This window comes from Arachis ipaensis, chromosome B6 (genome assembly GCF_059453495.1).
Source record: "Arachis ipaensis isolate K30076 ecotype BB chromosome B6, ASM5945349v1, whole genome shotgun sequence".
Classification (NCBI taxonomy): Eukaryota; Viridiplantae; Streptophyta; class Magnoliopsida; order Fabales; family Fabaceae; genus Arachis; species Arachis ipaensis.
The window spans coordinates 16,362,732-16,379,732 of NC_142441.1; the positions used below are offsets into that span (position 1 = coordinate 16,362,732).

Consider the following 17,001-nt stretch of genomic DNA (forward strand, 5'->3'; position numbering starts at 1 on the left):
AAACTTTAAAATTAGTTAAGCAAAATAATCACATCACTCACTTTTAGAATGATTTGATAGCTGACTTTTTCATGTATGTGTTGCGATTATTTAGCCGGCCTATCCAGTCCTATATATATATCAAGAAACAAAGATTAGAATGAAACTAATTAATAAGGTTGATTATAAGTGACATTAATTAGTAACTAATTGCATAGAAAGAAGCTAAGGGAGGTGATCGATAATGGGAGACGAGACGAGTCCTGAGTGGATGAACAAGGGAGACAATGCATGGCAGCTGATGGCGGCAACAATGGTGGGGATGCAAACAATTCCAGGGCTAGTAATCTTGTACGGAAGCATGGTGAGCAGGTCATGGGCCATCAACTCGGCCTTCATGGCCTTATACGCTTTCTCCGCCGTGTTCGTTTGTTGGGCCAGCTGGGCTTACCGCATGTCGTTCGGCGAAGAATGGGTGTTTTTCTTGGGCAAGCCGGCGGTGGCGTTGGACGAGAAATTCCTTCTAGGGAAGTCGTTTCTGGGAGCGTTCCCTACTGCAACGATGGTGTTCTTTCAAGGAGTATTTGCGGCCATTACTCTGGTTCTTATTGGCGGTTCATTGCTTGGAAGAATGAACTTCCGTGCATGGATGCTGTTTGTTCCTCTCTGGCTTACATTTTCATACACGATCACTGCTTTCAGTATTTGGAGCCCGAATGGGTGGTTATTTAAGCTTGGAGTTATTGACTTTGCTGGTGGCCTTGTTATTCATGTCTCTGCTGGTGTTGCTGGCATTACCGCAGCTTTTTGGGTATGCCATTACATCTTTTTTTTCATTAATAACCCACCTTGTACAAACTAGTATACTCCTACAAACACAGTAAAAACAATTTTTTCTAAAGTTGTTCATTTGACAACGGTTAAAAAATATGCTTTAAGAAACGTCAGTTAATAATAAAAATGTAAACTATGAAAAAAATTAAATCAACAAATAAATTAAAACCAAAAATTATTGATTTTAACTAATATTAATTCAAATGATGATACTGAATTTTTTTCAAATCAATACAATTTTTTTTAATTTTAATTTTATAATAAGTTTTATTTAAAAATTCAAAAATAAAAATATATGAATTGTTAAAATAAAAATCCTAAATTTATCATATATCAAAAAATTCTAAAAGCATTCAAATAAACATTTAAAATTAAAAAAAAAAAAGAATTCAAAATCTTACCAATAATATCATTCAAAATATTTAGGGTTAAGTACGATTTTGGTTCTTAAAGTATAGGCTGAAAATTTTTTTCATTTTTAATATTTTTTTGTATACAAAATTATCTCTAAAATTTAAAATCAAATTTTAAAATCTTCCTTTTTACTTAAATATTAAAATTTTGGATCAAATTATCCATAACAAAAAAAAGTATAAAATAAAAAAAATAAGAGAAATGGAGTGTTTTGCTCCTATGAAGGAAAAGAGAAGAAAAAGGGGAAGAAAAGAAGAAGTTCCCCATAATCTACTTCTGTTTCCTCTTCTACCATCACTTTTGTACGATTTTAGTCCGTAAAGTAAGGACGATTTTAAAATCAAGTTAAATTTTAGAGACAATTTTGTATGTAGAAAAAGGTTCCGGACAAAAAAAATTTTTCACTTATATAGTAGAAGTCAAAATCTTACTTAATCCAAATATTTACATAAATTATCCAAAATATGAAAAGGTAGGGGAAGAGAGAGAGAGAGTTTTTTTGTATTAATATTATTTTAAAATAGTTATTGTGAATATTAATATATTTTGGTCACAATTAAATTAGGTGGGTCCAAGATCAGAGAAGGAAAGAGAAGCATTTGCTTCAAATAATATGATTGTAGCATTGGGAGGTGCGGGCTTGGTTTGGATGGGGTGGTCAGGCTTCAACGGCGGTGCTCCGCTTGCTGTGAACACACTTGCATCTCTCGCAATTCTAAACACTCATGTCTGCGCTGCTACTAGCATCATCACATGGCTCGTCCTCGACACTTTATGTTTCGGTAAGCCAACCATGTTTGGCGCCATTCAAGGCTTGATCACCGGCCTTGTTTGCATTACACCCGCCGCAGGTATACTTTAACGCCCAAGATTCAATTCACCTGCAGTTATGTTTTATAAAGTTGATAACTGAAAACTGTTAGATAATAATTTTCAGGAATAGTGCAAGGTTGGGCAGCAATTTTGATGGGTTTGTTCTCAGGAAGTGTACCCTGGTACACATTGATGGTGCTTCACAAGAAGTTCGAATTCTTAAACAAAATAGATGATCCAATGGCCATTTTTCACACACATGCCATAACCGGAATTCTTGGTGGAATTCTAACAGGCTTATTTGCTGTTCCTAAATTGTGTCGCCTCTTCTATGGAGTGCCTGATTGGAAGAAATACACTGGACTCTTTTATGGCCTTAAAAATGGTTTAGCCCATGCTGGTTTGACTCAGTTGGGGATCCAACTTGAAGCCACTATTTTTGTAGTTGTATTTAATGTTATTAGTACAACCGTGATATGCTTGGTTGTGAGGAGCATAGTGCCATTAAGGGTTGATGATGAGGATGCATTGCAAGTAGGTGGTGACAAAAGCATGCATGGAGAAGAGGCATTTGCCTTGTGGTGTTCCCATCAGGATAAGGATACCAAGTTTGAGAATGTAAAGCAAAACAAAGTTTATGACACAAAAGATTTTTCGTCCTCCATTGACGAATCATCAACCAAGAAGGCTTCTAGTGAAGTTCAAATGGTTTGAGTAGAAAGGCATTAACCTCACTTTGATTCTTCAATTTATTATATTTCCATACATGTAAATAAAGAACACTCCACATGGAGTTCTACTTGTAAGGGGAAAAAAAGAAAATCAAAGATAGGATAAAGGATATCATCATGTAGAGTTGGAATATAACGATGACCACGGTGATTTATAAAGAAGATTAAATGAGTGTGATGTGTATTGTACGGGTGATATCTTTATAAATGTGAACAACATTTAGTTTGCTCCTCTGTTTCCTTATGTAAAACAGTGTTGAAATTGCAGTTCTTGTTCTCTATTTATCAGCTGAAAAAATACTACGGATGATGGAATTTGAGTGATCCATTAGATCTTCCCTCCTTGTTAAGACCTTAGTTAGTATTTATGTGGTTAGTATCTTTATCAAAATCAGAGACAAAGACACACACAAAAAGAAACACAACAAAAAGATAATTTTTATACTGTTGATAATGATGCACAAGACATAATATTTTAAGAGAGGAGGTGAGAAGGATAGAGAAGGGAGGCAGTAATTGGATGAGAAAGTAGGAGGCAGAATAAGGAGAAAAAGAAAGGAGGTTCAAGAAGGATTATGGTTAGGACAAAGGACAAAGGACAAAGTTAAAATTTCAAAAAATAATTTTGGACAAAGTGAAAAAAGTGTCTCATAATTTGTGTGTTTTCGTTTTGTAACTTCAAAGAAATACAACGAATATATATATATTTTAGGTTAAAGTACTAAATTAGTCTCTACGTTTGGGCGTAATCCTGTTTTAGTCTTTAACGTTTAAAGTATATTATTTGAATTCAAAAAAGTTTCATTTAGCTTCAATATAATCTTACTATGAGGTCAAAGTTAAATAATTAACAAAATGTCTTACATGACAGCAGTACAAGAAGTCAAGAACAATGTCGATAATTTGAAAAATAAGTACAAGTTCTAGAGGTACAAAATCAACCGTAAATGTATCAATATATTTATTTATTATTTTTCTTACAATTTAAATGAAATATTTTCTATAGAACTAAGGAGAATAATAAATAAATGTATTGATGCATCCACGGTTAATTTTGTGCCTTTGGAGTTTGTACTTATTCTCTATATTATCGATCTTGTTCTTGTACTGCTGTCACATAGGACCTTTCGTTAATTATTTAACTTTGACCTTACGATGAGATTACATTAAAGCTAAATAAAATTTTTTTAGATTCAAATAGGACACTTTAAATCTTAAAGACCAAAATAGCATTACGCCCAAACGTAGAGGACTAATTTGATATTTTACTCTATATTTTATATGCTTCTGTGTATTTTCATGTCTATAAAAATTTTGTATCTCAATAAATAAATAATAATCTAGAAATTTTTTTTTTGGTTTTTCATAGTATCCCTCAATCCGATAGGTTAAGACTAATCCGCTGCGGTATAAAACGGGTTATTCGAACTTGCGATACTTACTTAAATGGACTAATGAACTAACCACTAAATCGACCCAACTTAATTTTATGGATACTAATCAAATATTATTTTATGGATCACTTTGTTTCTTTGGTATGAGAAGGAGCATTAAACCCGAAAATTATATAACAGAAACAAAGAGATTCAAAGCTCCTCTTAAATCATCATCAAGGATTAGACAAAGAGCAACTCTATTCCCTAATTTATAAACACAAACCCTAGTTGCCTCTTTATTCCCTCATTGGCTTTGTTGATATATGTTGGTTTGATATTGACTGCTAGATAATCAACTAGGATATAAGACACATTACAAGAAAATAGAATATTTATAACAAAAATTTTATAATAAATTTAAAATTGTTATAAAAAATTATTTTTTGTAACAAAAAGTAGTAACTTAATAATAATGTTTTGTAACAATAATATAATTTGTTACAAAATATTTTGTTATTTTATAATGACTTAATTTTTTTTTTACAAAATATATTGACTTTTGTAACGAATTAGTATTTTGTTGCAAAAGTTCAAAATATTTTGTAACAAAATATCTAGTTGTTTCAAAAATTCTAATTATTTTATAACAAAAAATTAATTTGTCATAAAATTTAATATTATTTGTAACTAAAAAAAATTATTTTAAAATGTTAAAATCTTTAAGATAATTTTATTTTGTTTTAAAAATTTAATTTTTTAAATATTATTTGTATTAATTAATTACTTTTTATAAAAAATTAAAGATTAAATGATTAATTTTTAAAAATAGTATATATTATTTTATATTTTTTATAAAATTAATATATAATTTTTACTAATAATCAAGTCTTAAATGTTGACTAAAAATTAATTTTTTAAATTAAAAAATTAATTGTTAAACATAAATAAAAATAATTAAAATTTAATAATAAAAACAAATGTAAAAAATAAAAATCCTAATTCTAGCCTTCACTAATAAAAAGTAACCTAATTTACACATACTTTCTAAATCCTAACTCTAACCCTCGTCATTTGTCTCACACACCCTAATTCTAACTCTCACTAATAAAAAGTAACCTAATTTACACACACTTTAGTCCATTGCGTCCGCACCACTTCGCCGTCGTTGCAAAGTATTTGTTTGGAGGTAAGCTGATTTTTATGTTAATCAAGATTCTTATGTAATTTTATTATAATTTAATATTTTATATGATAGATATTAAAATTTAGTAACGAAAGAATTATATAGTTTAATTTAAGTAAATTTTATTATGAATAAATTATGATTTATTTTATTAATTTGAATTCTTTATTTTTAGAAATTAATCTAAAGTAATTAAATTACTTTTATGAATATTTAGAGTTAAGTTAATTAATATTTTTGTGAATTTTATTATAATTGGTTATTTTATATAATTTGAAATTAAATTTTTGGTAATAAAAAATAATGAAAAGTTAAATAATTTAAATTAAATAATTGATATTTCGAATTTAAACTGTACTCCATAAAGTATAATTGATATGTTTATTTTATAATTTAAATTAAAAATAATTATTAAAACTCAACAATATGTTGATAAATTGTATTTTTAAATATTTTTAATGAAGTACATTTAATTTTAAAATTATTATTTTATCATTCAATTTTATCAAAATATTTATTTTATCTATTTTCCTTTCCAAAAATCTAACCCTAAATTCCCAAATCAAAAATTTTAATTCTCAATTGCAAATCCTAACCCTAACCCCCCTTTCCCCTTTAACTTAACACACACAAAACAGAGAGGAAAGAGAGAGGGCTCGAGGGAGAGCTGCGCCAAGAGAAGTGGTGCACGAATCACCACACCTTCGTACAGCTGTACCAGTAAGTGCACTAGGTCATCCAAATAATACCTGAGCGAGTTAGGGTCGATCCCACGAGGATTGTGGTTTGAAGCAAGCTATGGTTACCTTGCAAGTCTTAGTCAGGCGGAATCAAGAAGGTTGTTGGATTGAGACAAGGGCAATTAGTAACAGGAATATGGTATAAATTACTTTTTATATCAAACAGAATCAATAATAGGAATATAGTTGAGGATAGGGGTTGTTTAGCCTTAGCTTTCTGAATTAACTCTGGTATTACTGTCTCCTTTGCTTGTGAGTGATTTCTTCTATGGCAGGCTAAATGTGTTCAACGCCATGGGCCGTGGTCGTCAATCTCTTCTGCTCCAGATTAAACGCAATTGGCCATGGTCATCCAATTTGACGGAGGATGAAGCTCTATCAGTTCATTTTCTTGGCGATCCTACTCAAAATGCCACAGACAAGGTCGAATTTTTTGGATTAGAGAATGCTGCTTCTTTGGGTTCTAGCCTATACCATAAAGACCCTAATCTCCCCGGAAATTGGCTGAACTGATATCTCGAGAAGTTTCAACGAAGTCGTGGATTAGCCGTCTGAGAGATGCATAATCAAGCTGGCGGTTCGCGCTTTCTAGTCACGTATTCACACGAACCCAAATAGACACGGGTGGTTGTCAGGCACGCGGTCCTAGTATGATAAACAGAGCGATTGTCACTAATCATCCTATTCACCATGTTGAAGAACAAGTATGCATCTTAGAAATAAATCAAAACACGGATCGAAGAGAAACAGTAATACTTTTATTAATTCATAGGACTCAGCAGGGCTCCTCCCCTCAACCTAGGATGTTTAAAAACTCATACTGAAAGGAAATACAATGAAAAAACAAAAATAATGTGAATGATAGGTGAAGATCCTTAACAAAGAGTGATCTTCTACTATAAATACTAAGCTAATGACTAGTAAGAGTAAAACAGTCTTTTTAGTACTAAAACCCACTTCTGGGGCCCACTTGGTGAGTGTTTGGGCTGAACTTTGATGAGATCCACGTGCTATGAGGCCTCTAGGGTGTTGAATACTGGCTAGGGGGCCTTCTTTGGGCGTTTGGATGCTGGTCTCTACTCCTTGGGCGCTGGACGCCTGAAAGGGGGCAGGAGGCTGGCGTTGGATGCCAGTTTTGAGCCTTCTAATCTGAAATAAAGTATAAACTATTATATATTTCTGGAAAGCTCTAGAAGTCAGCTTTCCATAGCCATTGAGAAAGCTCCATCTGGAATTCTGTATCTCTAGAAAAGCTCTTTTGAGTGCAAGGAGATCAGATCCGGATAGCATCTGCAGTACTTTCTCTGTCTCTGAATCAGACTTTTGCTCCAGCTCCTCAATTTTAGCCAGAAATTACCTGAAATTGTATAAAAACACAAAAAATCAAAGTAGAATAAAAAAATATGAATTTAACACTAAAACCTATAAAAATTTAATAAAAACTAAACAAAACATACTAAAAACTATATGAAAATGATGCCAAAAAGCGTATAAAATATCCGCTCATCACAACACCAAACTTAAACTGTTGCTTGTCCCCAAGCAACTAAAAATACAGTAGGATAAAAAGAAGATTAAGATACAATAAATTTCTAAGTTTCCTATGAAGCTCAGTTACAATTAGATGAGCGGGACTTAGTAGCTTTTTGCCTCTGAATAGTTTTAGCATCTCACTATCCATTGAAACTTAGAATGGTTGGCATCTTTAGGAACTTAGAATCCAGATGATATTATTGACTCTCCTAGTTTAGTTATTTTTTATTCTTGAACACAACTTTTTAGAGTCTTGGTCGTGACCCTAAGCCCTTTGTTTTCCAGTATTACCACCAGATATATAAATGCCACAGACACTTTAACTGGGTGAACCCTTTTGAATTGTGATTCAGCTTTGCTAGAATCCCCAGATAGAGGTGTCCAGAATTGTTAAGCACACTCTTTTTGCTTTGGATCACGACTTTAACCGCTCAGTCTCAAGCTTTTCACTTGACACCTTCATGCCACAAGCACATGGTTAGGGACATCTTGGTTAAGCCGCTTAGGCCAGGATTTTATTCCTTTAGGCCCTCCTATCCACTGATGCTCAAAGCCTTGGATCCTTTTACCCTTGCCTTTTGGTTTAAGGGGTTATTGGCTTTTTCAATCTGCCATCCTTTTCCTGCATTTTTGGGCAGTAATTGATTTTTTTGCTTTTTATTTATTATTTTTTTCGCCTCTTTTTTTTCGCATGCATTATTATTTTTTTCTTTTTGTTGCTTTTTCTTGCTTCAAGAATCAATTTATTTAGATTTTTCAGATTACCAACAATACTTCACTTTCATGATCATTGTTTCAAGAGCCAACATTCTAAAATTTCAACTTCAAATATGCACTGTTTATTCATATATTCAGAAAACAAAAAGCAATGCCACCACATCAAAATAATTGAACTATTCCTATTTTAAACTTGAAATTCATGTATCTCTCAATTCTTTTCAAATAAAATTTTCTTTTATGTAAGGTGAGAGATATATGGAACATTTTACATCTTTAAGACATCAATGCAAATGATCATGCAACAAGAATAAGAGAACAGACAACACAACATAACAGAAAACAGAAAAAATGCATGAAAAGGAGATAAAGAGAACAAATCCACCTTTAATGGTGGCGACTAGTACTCTTCTTTGAGGATCCAATGTGGTGCTTGATCTCTTCAATGTCACTCCTTTATCTTTGTTGTTCTTCCTTCATGGCTCTTTTTAGGAGTGGTAGAAGTCAAAAAGTAAAGCTTTTGCAACACCAAACTTAAGAGTTTTGCTCGCTCTCGAGCAAATATGATAGGTGGGGTAGGTGGAGAGCCTGTGGTCCTGAGAGGCTAGGAATTTAAGAATTCCTGCCCTCTGCATTGGCGTTGAATGCCCAGGGTCTACTCCCTGGCTGGCGTTCAACGCTAGTAACACTCCATCCAGAGTGTGCTGTTTTCACTGCTTAACATTTTCTGTCTCTGTTCTGACTGCTGCACATGATCATGACCCTACAGAAAATAACTAGAAAAACAAAATTAAATTAAAGAAAACACAAATAATAACTATGGTTGGCTTGCCTCCCAACAAGCGCTTCTTTAGTGTCTTTAGCTGGACTTCACTGTACTTAACTTAGTACCAGTGTTGAGCCTCCTGGCTTTATGGTGCACGAAAATTACTTCACACTATGTAATTCTGCACAACTAACCAGCAAGTGCACTGGGTCGTCCAAGTAATACCTTACGTGAGTAAGGGTCGAATCCCACGGAGATTGTTGGTTTGAAGCAATCTATGGTTATCTTGTAAATCTTAGTCAGGAAATCAATTATAATTATCAGTATGAATTGCGAAGAATAAAAGAGCATGAATTAAATACTTGTTCTGCAGTAATGGAGAATATGTTGGAGTTTTGGAGATGCTTTGCCTTTTGAATCTCTGTTTTCTCCCTGTCTTCTTCTTCACGCACGCAAGGTTCCTCCTATGGCAAGCTGTGTGTTGGTGGATCACCGTTGTCAATAGCTACCATCCGTCCTCTCACTAAAAAAGGTCCAGGTGCGCTGTCACCGCATGGCTAATCATCTGTCGGTTCCCACTCATGCTGGAATAGGATCCATTGATCCTTTTGCATCTGTCACTACGCCCAGCCCTTGTGAGTTTGAAGCTTGTCACAGTCATTCAATCTCTGAATCCTACTCGGAATACCACAGACAAGGTTTAGACTTTCCAGATTCTCAAGAATGCTGCCAATGGATTCTAGTTTATACCACGAAGATTCTGATTAAGGAATCCAAGAGATGTTCATTCAATCGAAGGTAGAACGGAGGTGGTTGTCAGGCACGCGTTCATAGGTTGAGGATGGTGATGAGTGTCACGGATCATCACATCCATCATATTGAAGTGCGAATAAACATCTTAGATAGAAACAAGCGTGTTTGAATAGAAAACAGAAATAGTTGCATTAATTCATCGAAACACAGCAGAGCTCCTCACCCCCAACAATGGAGTTTAGAGACTCATGCCGTCAAAGAGTACAAAGTTCAGATCTAAAATGTCATGAGGTACAAAATAAATCTCTAAAAGTTGTTTAAATACTAAACTAGTAACCTAGGTTTACAGAAAATGAGTAAACTATGATAGATAGTGCAAAATCCACTTCTGGGGCCCACTTGGTGTGTGTTGGGGCTGAGACTTAAGCTTCTCACGTTCCTGGGCTGTTTTGGGCATTCAACGCTAGGTTGTAACCTGTTTCTGGCGTTGAACTCCAGCTTGTAACCTGTTTCTGGCGCTGGACGCCAGACTGCAACATGGAACAGGCGTTGAACGCCAGTTTACGTCATTTATTCTTGAGCAAAGTATGGACTATTATATATTGCTGAAAAGCCCTGGATGTCTACTTTCCAAAGCAATTGGAAGCGCGCTAATGGGACTTCTGTAGCTCCAGAAAATCCATTCCCAGTGCTGAGAGGTCAGAATCCAACAGCATCAGTAGTCCTTTTTCAGCCTGAATCAGATTTTTTGCTCAGGTCCCTCAATTTCAGACAGAAAATACCTGAAATTACAGAAAAACACACAAGCTCATAGTAAAGTCCAGAAATATGAATTTTGCCTAAAAAATAATGAAAATATACTAAAAACTAACCAACTCATACTAAAAACTATATGAAATTAACCCCAAAAAGCGTATAAAATATCCGCTCATCACAACACCAAACTTAAACTATTGCTTGTCCTCAAGAAAATAGAAAAATAAAATAGAATACAAATAAGTCACAAAGCAATAATATCTCAGAGTTTTTGAGTGAAGCTCAGATTCTAATTAGATGAGCGGGACTAGTAGCTTTTTGCTTCCGAATAGTTTTGGCATCTCACTTTATCCATTGAAGCTCAGAATGATTGGCATCTATAGGAACTTAGAATTCAGATAGTGTTATTGATTCTCCTAGTTCAGTATGTTGATTCTTGAACACAGCTACTTTATGAGTATTGGCCGTGGCCCTAAGCACTTTGTTTTCCAGTATTACCACCAGATACATAAATGCCACAGACACATAATTGGGTGAACCTTTTCAGATTGTGACTCAGCTTTGCTAAAGTCTCCAATTAGAGGTGTCCAGGGTTCTTAAGCACACTCTTTTTTTTGCTTTGGACCTTGACTTTAACCGCTCAGTCTCAAATTTTCACTTGACACCTTCACGCCACAAGCACATGGTTAGGGACAGCTTGGTTTAGCTGCTTAGGCCAGGATTTGATTCCTTTAGGCCCTCCTATGCACTGATGCTCAAAGCCTTGGATCTTTTTTATTACCCTTGCCTTTTGGTTTTAAGGGCTATTGGCTTTTTCTTCTTGCTTTTTTTTTGCAAGCTTTGTATTCACTGCTTTTTCTTGCTTCAAGAATCATTTTTATGATTTTTCAGATTATCAATAACATGTCTCATGTTCATCATTATTTCAAGAGCCAACATATTTAACATTCAAGAACATCAAATTCCAAAGACATATGCTCTGTTCAGGCATTCATTCAGAAGGCAGAAAGCATTGCCACCACATGTAATTAATTAGAATTTCTTTTATTCAAAACTCGAAAAATATTGCCTCCTTATTCTAAAGAAAATCTTCTATTTTATTCATGTTTAATGATGATGAGAAAAATAAATTATAGCTTAATTGGAGATAAAATAACTACTAATTACTACTATAACTTCTAAGATAAAACTCAAATAAGAACAATTATCACAGAGTTAAGGCTAAGATTAGAACTCAACAACCTTGAGTTTGGGATGTGGATGTTCCTCTAGTCTGTGGGGTTCTTGGTCCTTCAAGAGATAACTTCTGACGCTTCAGTTCCTTTAAGTCACGCCCTTGCTCTTCTTGTTCCCTGAGCAGTTTGCAGAGCATACTGTTTTGATTTTGCTGTTCTTCCTTTATTTGGTCCATAGATTCTTGCAACTTGGTAACAGATGCTTCAAGCTGTTCCCAATATTCAAATTGAGGGACTTCCGGGAGAAATTCTTGCGCCCTCCTCTTGATGGGGTCATCCTGCACTTGTTGTTTTTCCATTGTGGTTTTAGTGATTGGTTGCTCCACTGAGATGTACTCCGTTATTCCCATCCTTACTCCAGCATCTTTGCAGAGCATAGAGATTAGGCTTGGATAAGCCAACCTGGCATCTTTGGAGTTCTTGTTTGCAAGTATGTAAAATTCAGATGGAATCAGTTGATGAACTTCCACTTCTTTTTCCAACATAATGCAATGGATCATCACTGCTCTTTTAATGGTGACTTCAGAACGGTTGCTAGTGGGCAATATAGAACGCCCAATGAAGTCCAGCCATCTTCTGGCGACTGGTTTAAGATCTTCTCTCTTGAGTTGATTTGGGACACCCTTGCTGCTGGTGATCCACCTGGCTCCAGGGATGCATATATCCTCTAGAATCTTATCCAGGCTCTTGTTTGTTCTCATCATTCTCCTATTGAAGGAGTCTGGGTCATCTTTCAGCTGAGGTAGCTTAAAGATCTCCCTGATTTTGTCAGGGTGGATGTGAACAATCTTTCGTCTGACCACAGTCCGATAGTCATAGAGGGCAGTTCCAGATATTCTCTGCCTGTCTGTTTGCCACAGATTAGCGTAGAACTCCTGAACCATATTCCTTCCCACTTTTGTTTCAGGATTAGCTAGGACTTCCCAGTTCCTGTTTCGAATCTGCTCTTGGATCTCCTGATGTTCATCTTCTTTCAGATCGAACTTGACTTCCGGGATCACTGATCTTAGACCCATTATTTTGTAGTAATGGTCTGAATGTTCTTTGGTTAAGAACTTCCCTTGATTCCAAAGTAGTTTTGGAATACTCTCTTTCTTGCCTCTTGGAGTGGGTTGTTTTCCTTTAGGAGCCATGATCTTAGTGGGTATGGTTTAGTGATCACGGATAAACACACCAAACTTAGAGGTTTGCTTGTCCTCAAGTAAAAGAAAAGAAAGGAGAGGGATAGAAGGAGAGCTAGTGTCGAATGGTGGATGAGAGGAGGGAGGCCGAATGTGGATTTAAAAGGGAGGGAGGGTGGGTTTTCGAAAATTTTAAAAAGATAAGATAGAAGATATGATTTATAAAAAATAAGTATGATATGAAAAAGATGTGATTTAAAATTGAAAAGATATGAAAGATATTTGAAAAAGATAAATTTGGATTTTGAAAAAGATAATGTGGAGATTTGAAAAAGATATTGATGAGTTGAAAAGATTTTAGAAGGAAAAGAGATAGATTTGTTTTGGAAAATTTGAAAAAGAGTTGGATTGGATTGAAAAAGAATTTGTGTTTATGGATTAAGATACATTTGATATTTTTAAAGTAGGGTTTTTAGAAATTAGGGTTTGTAACATGTTTATGCAAGAAATCATGAATTGAAACATGAAAATTAAAATTAAAATAAAAAAATGTGAAATAAAAAATGAATTTACCTCCTCCCCACCATCCTGGCGTTAAACGCCCAAATGCTGCATGTTTTGGGCGTTTAACGCTCAAATGCTGCTTCTCCTGGGCGTTCAACGCCCAGCTGTTGCTTCTTTCAGGCGTTGAACGCCAGGAACTCTTTTGTCACTGGGCGTTTTTCTGAACGCCCAGGATGCTGTAAATCTGGCGTTAAACGCCCAGAAGGTGCTTCTTTCTGGCGTTTAACGCCCAGATGGCTATCCTTACTGGCGTTTTCTTGCCAGTGAGCTTTTTCTCTCTGTTTTGTGTGCTGAATCCTTCTGTAACCCTGTGAACTTATGCAATTGACTCTTTACCTTATTAACATTGAACTTTATATAAACAAATAAAATCAAGAATAGGGCAAAATGACAGAAAAAGTTTTGCCAAAGGCTGGGTTGCCTCCCAGCAAGCGCTTCTTTATTGTCTTTAGCTGGACCTTGCTGAGCTTTTTAATCTAGCCTCAGCCTTGAGCACTCTTGCTCAACATTACCTTCAAGATAGTGCTTGATTCTCTGTCCATTAACAATGAACTTCTTATCAGAATCAATGTCTTGAAGCTCCACATAACCGTATGGTGATACACTTGTAATCACATATGGTCCCCTCCACCAGGATTTCAGTTTCCCGGGGAATAGCCTGAGCCTAGAGTTAAACAACAGAACCTTTTGTCCTGGTTCAAAGATTCTAGATGACAGCTTTCTGTCATGCCACCTTTTTTATTTCTCTTTATAAAGCTTGGCATTTTCGAAAGCAGTGAATCTGAATTCCTCTAGCTCATTCAGCTGGAGCAATCTTTTTTCTCCAGCTAACTTGGCATCAAAGTTTAGGAATCTGGTTGCCCAGTAGGCCTTATGTTCCAGTTCCACGAGCATGTGACAAGCCTTACCATACACAAGTTGGTATTGAGAGGTCCCTATAAGAGTCTTGAATGCTGTTCTGTAAGCCCACAGAGCATCATCCAAGCTTCGTGCCCAATCCCTTCTACGGGTACTTACAGTCCGTTCCAGGATTCTTTTTAGTTCTCTGTTAGAAACTTCAGCTTGCCCATTTGTCTGTGGATGATATGGAGTCGCCACCTTGTGGCGAATCCCATACCGGACCATGGCAGAGTAAAGCTGTTTGTTGCAGAAGTGAGTGCCCCCATCACTGATTAGTACCCTAGGGACACCAAACCTGATGAAGATATGTTTCTGGAGGAACTTCAGCACTGTTTTAGTATCATTGGTGGGTGTGGCAATGGCTTCTACCCATTTTGATACATAGTCAACTGCCACCAGAATATAAGTGTTTGAGTATGATGGTGGGAAAGGCCCCATGAAATCAATACCCCATACATCAAACAGCTCACTCTCTAAGATTCCTTGTTGGGGCATGACGTAACTGTGAGGCAAATTACCAGCTCTCTGGAAACTGTCACAGTTATGTACAAACTCTCGGGAATCTTTGTAGAGTGTAGGCTAGTAGAAACCACATTGGAGGACCTTGGTGGCTGTTCGCTCACCTCCGAAATGACCTCCATATTGTGACTATGGCAATGCCATAAGATCCTTTGTGCTTCTTCTTTAGGCACACACCTACGGATTATGTCGTCTGCACATCTCTTAAAGAAATAGGGTTCATCCCACAAGTAGTACTTTGCATCGGTAATTAATTTTTTCTTTTGTTGCCTGCTGTACTCCTTGGGTATGAACCTTGCAGCTTTATAGTTTGCAATGTCTGCAAACCATGGTGTTTCTTGAATGGCGAACAAATGCTCATCCGGAAAGGTTTCAGAGATCTCAATAGAGGGGGAGGACGCCCCTTCCACTGGTTCTATCCGGGCCAGATGATCAGCCACTTGGTTCTCTGTCCCTTTTTTGTCTCTTATTTCTATATCAAACTCTTGCAGAAGCAACACCCATCTTATGAGCCTGGGTTTTGAATCCTGCTTTGTGAGTAGATATTTAAGAGCAGCATGGTCAGTGTACACAATCACTTTTGATCCTACTAAGTATGATCTAAACTTGTCAATGGCATAGACCACTGCAAGCAATTCCTTTTCTGTGGTTGTGTAATTTTTCTGGGCATCATTTAAAACACGACTAGCATAATAAATGACATGCAGAAGCTTGTCATGCCTCTACCCCAGTACTGCACCAATGGCGTGATTACTGGCATCACACATTAATTCGAATGGTAATGTCCAGTCAGGTGCAGAGATAACTAGTGCTGTGACCAGCTTGGCTTTTAGAGTCTCAAACTCCTGCAGACACTCTGTGTCAAACACAAATGGCGTGTCAGCAGCTAGCAGATTGCTCAGAGGTTTTGCAATTTTTGAGAAATCCTTTATAAACCTCCTGTAGAATCCTGCATGCCCCAGAAAGCTTCTGATTGCCTTAACATTAGCAGGTGGTGGTAATTTTTCAATTACTTCCACTTTAACTTGATCCACCTCTATTCCTTTGTTTGAAATTTTATGCCCAAGGACAATCTCTTCAGTCACCATAAAGTGACATTTTTCCCAGTTTAAAACCAAGTTGGTCTCTTAGCATCTTTTCAGAACCAATGTCAGGTGATCAAGACAGGAGCTGAATGAGTCTCCATATACTGAGAAGTCTTCCATGAAGACTTCCAGAAATTTTTCCACCATATCAGAGAAAATAGAAAGCATGCACCTCTGAAAGGTTGCAGGCGCATTACACAGCCCAAAAGGCATCCTTCTGTAAGCAAATACTCCAGATGGACATGTGAATGCTGTTTTCTCTTGATCCTGGGGATTTACTGTAATTTGGTTGTAGCCTGAATAACCATCCAAAAAGCAGTAATAATCATGACCTGTTAGTCTTTCTAGCATCTGGTCTATGAATGGTAAAGGAAAATGATCCTTTCTGGTGGCTGTATTGAGCCTTCTGTAGTCAATACACATGTGCCACCATGTAACTGTTCTTGTAGGAACTAGTTCATTTTTTTCATTATGAACCACTGTCATGCCTCCCTTTTTGGGGACAACTTGAACAGGGCTCACCCAGGGGCTATCAGAAATAGGATAAATAATCCCAGCCTCCAGTAATTTGGTGACCTCTTTCTGCACCACTTACTTCATGGCTGGATTTAGCCGCCTCTGTGGTTGAACCACTGGCTTAGCATTGTCCTCCAATAAGATCTTGTGCATGCATCTAGTTGGGCTTATGCCCTTAAGGTCACCTATGGACCACCCAAGAGTTGTCTTGTGTGTCCTTAGCACTTGAATTAGTGCTTCCTCTTCCTGTGGATTTAAAGCAGAGCTTATGATCACTGGAAAAGTGTCACCTTCTCCCAGAAATGCATATTTCAGGGATGGTGGTAATGGTTTGAGCTCGGGTTTAGGAGGTTTTTCCTCTTCCTGAGAAAGCTTCAGAGGCTCTTTCAATTCCTCTGAATCCTCTAGATCAGGTGGAACATCTTTAAAGATGTCTTCCAGCTCTGATTCGAGACTCTCAGCCATG

At 36.2% G+C, this 17,001-nt stretch overlaps 1 protein-coding gene across 1 annotated transcript; it reads left to right on the forward strand.

Moving 5' to 3' along the window:
* Positions 1 to 221: 221 nt before the first annotated feature.
* Positions 222 to 3,001, forward strand: LOC107645817 (ammonium transporter 2 member 4). The gene is made up of 3 exons (XM_016349939.3): positions 222 to 790; positions 1,793 to 2,078; positions 2,165 to 3,001. Exons 1-3 carry the CDS (start codon positions 224 to 226, stop codon positions 2,752 to 2,754), a joined length of 1,443 nt encoding a protein of 480 aa, XP_016205425.1. The 5' UTR covers positions 222 to 223; the 3' UTR covers positions 2,755 to 3,001.
* The last annotated feature ends 14,000 nt before the right edge of the window (positions 3,002 to 17,001 follow it).

Bases quoted from the DNA above. Each gene is read 5' to 3' on its own strand.
- LOC107645817 (XM_016349939.3), top strand. From the start codon at position 224: ATGGGAGACGAGACGAGTCCTGAGTGGATGAACAAGGGAGACAATGCA. The intron at 791-1,792 runs GTATGCCATTAC...CAATTAAATTAG, and splicing joins GCATTACCGCAGCTTTTTGG to GTGGGTCCAAGATCAGAGAA. The intron at 2,079-2,164 runs GTATACTTTAAC...AATAATTTTCAG, and splicing joins TTGCATTACACCCGCCGCAG to GAATAGTGCAAGGTTGGGCA.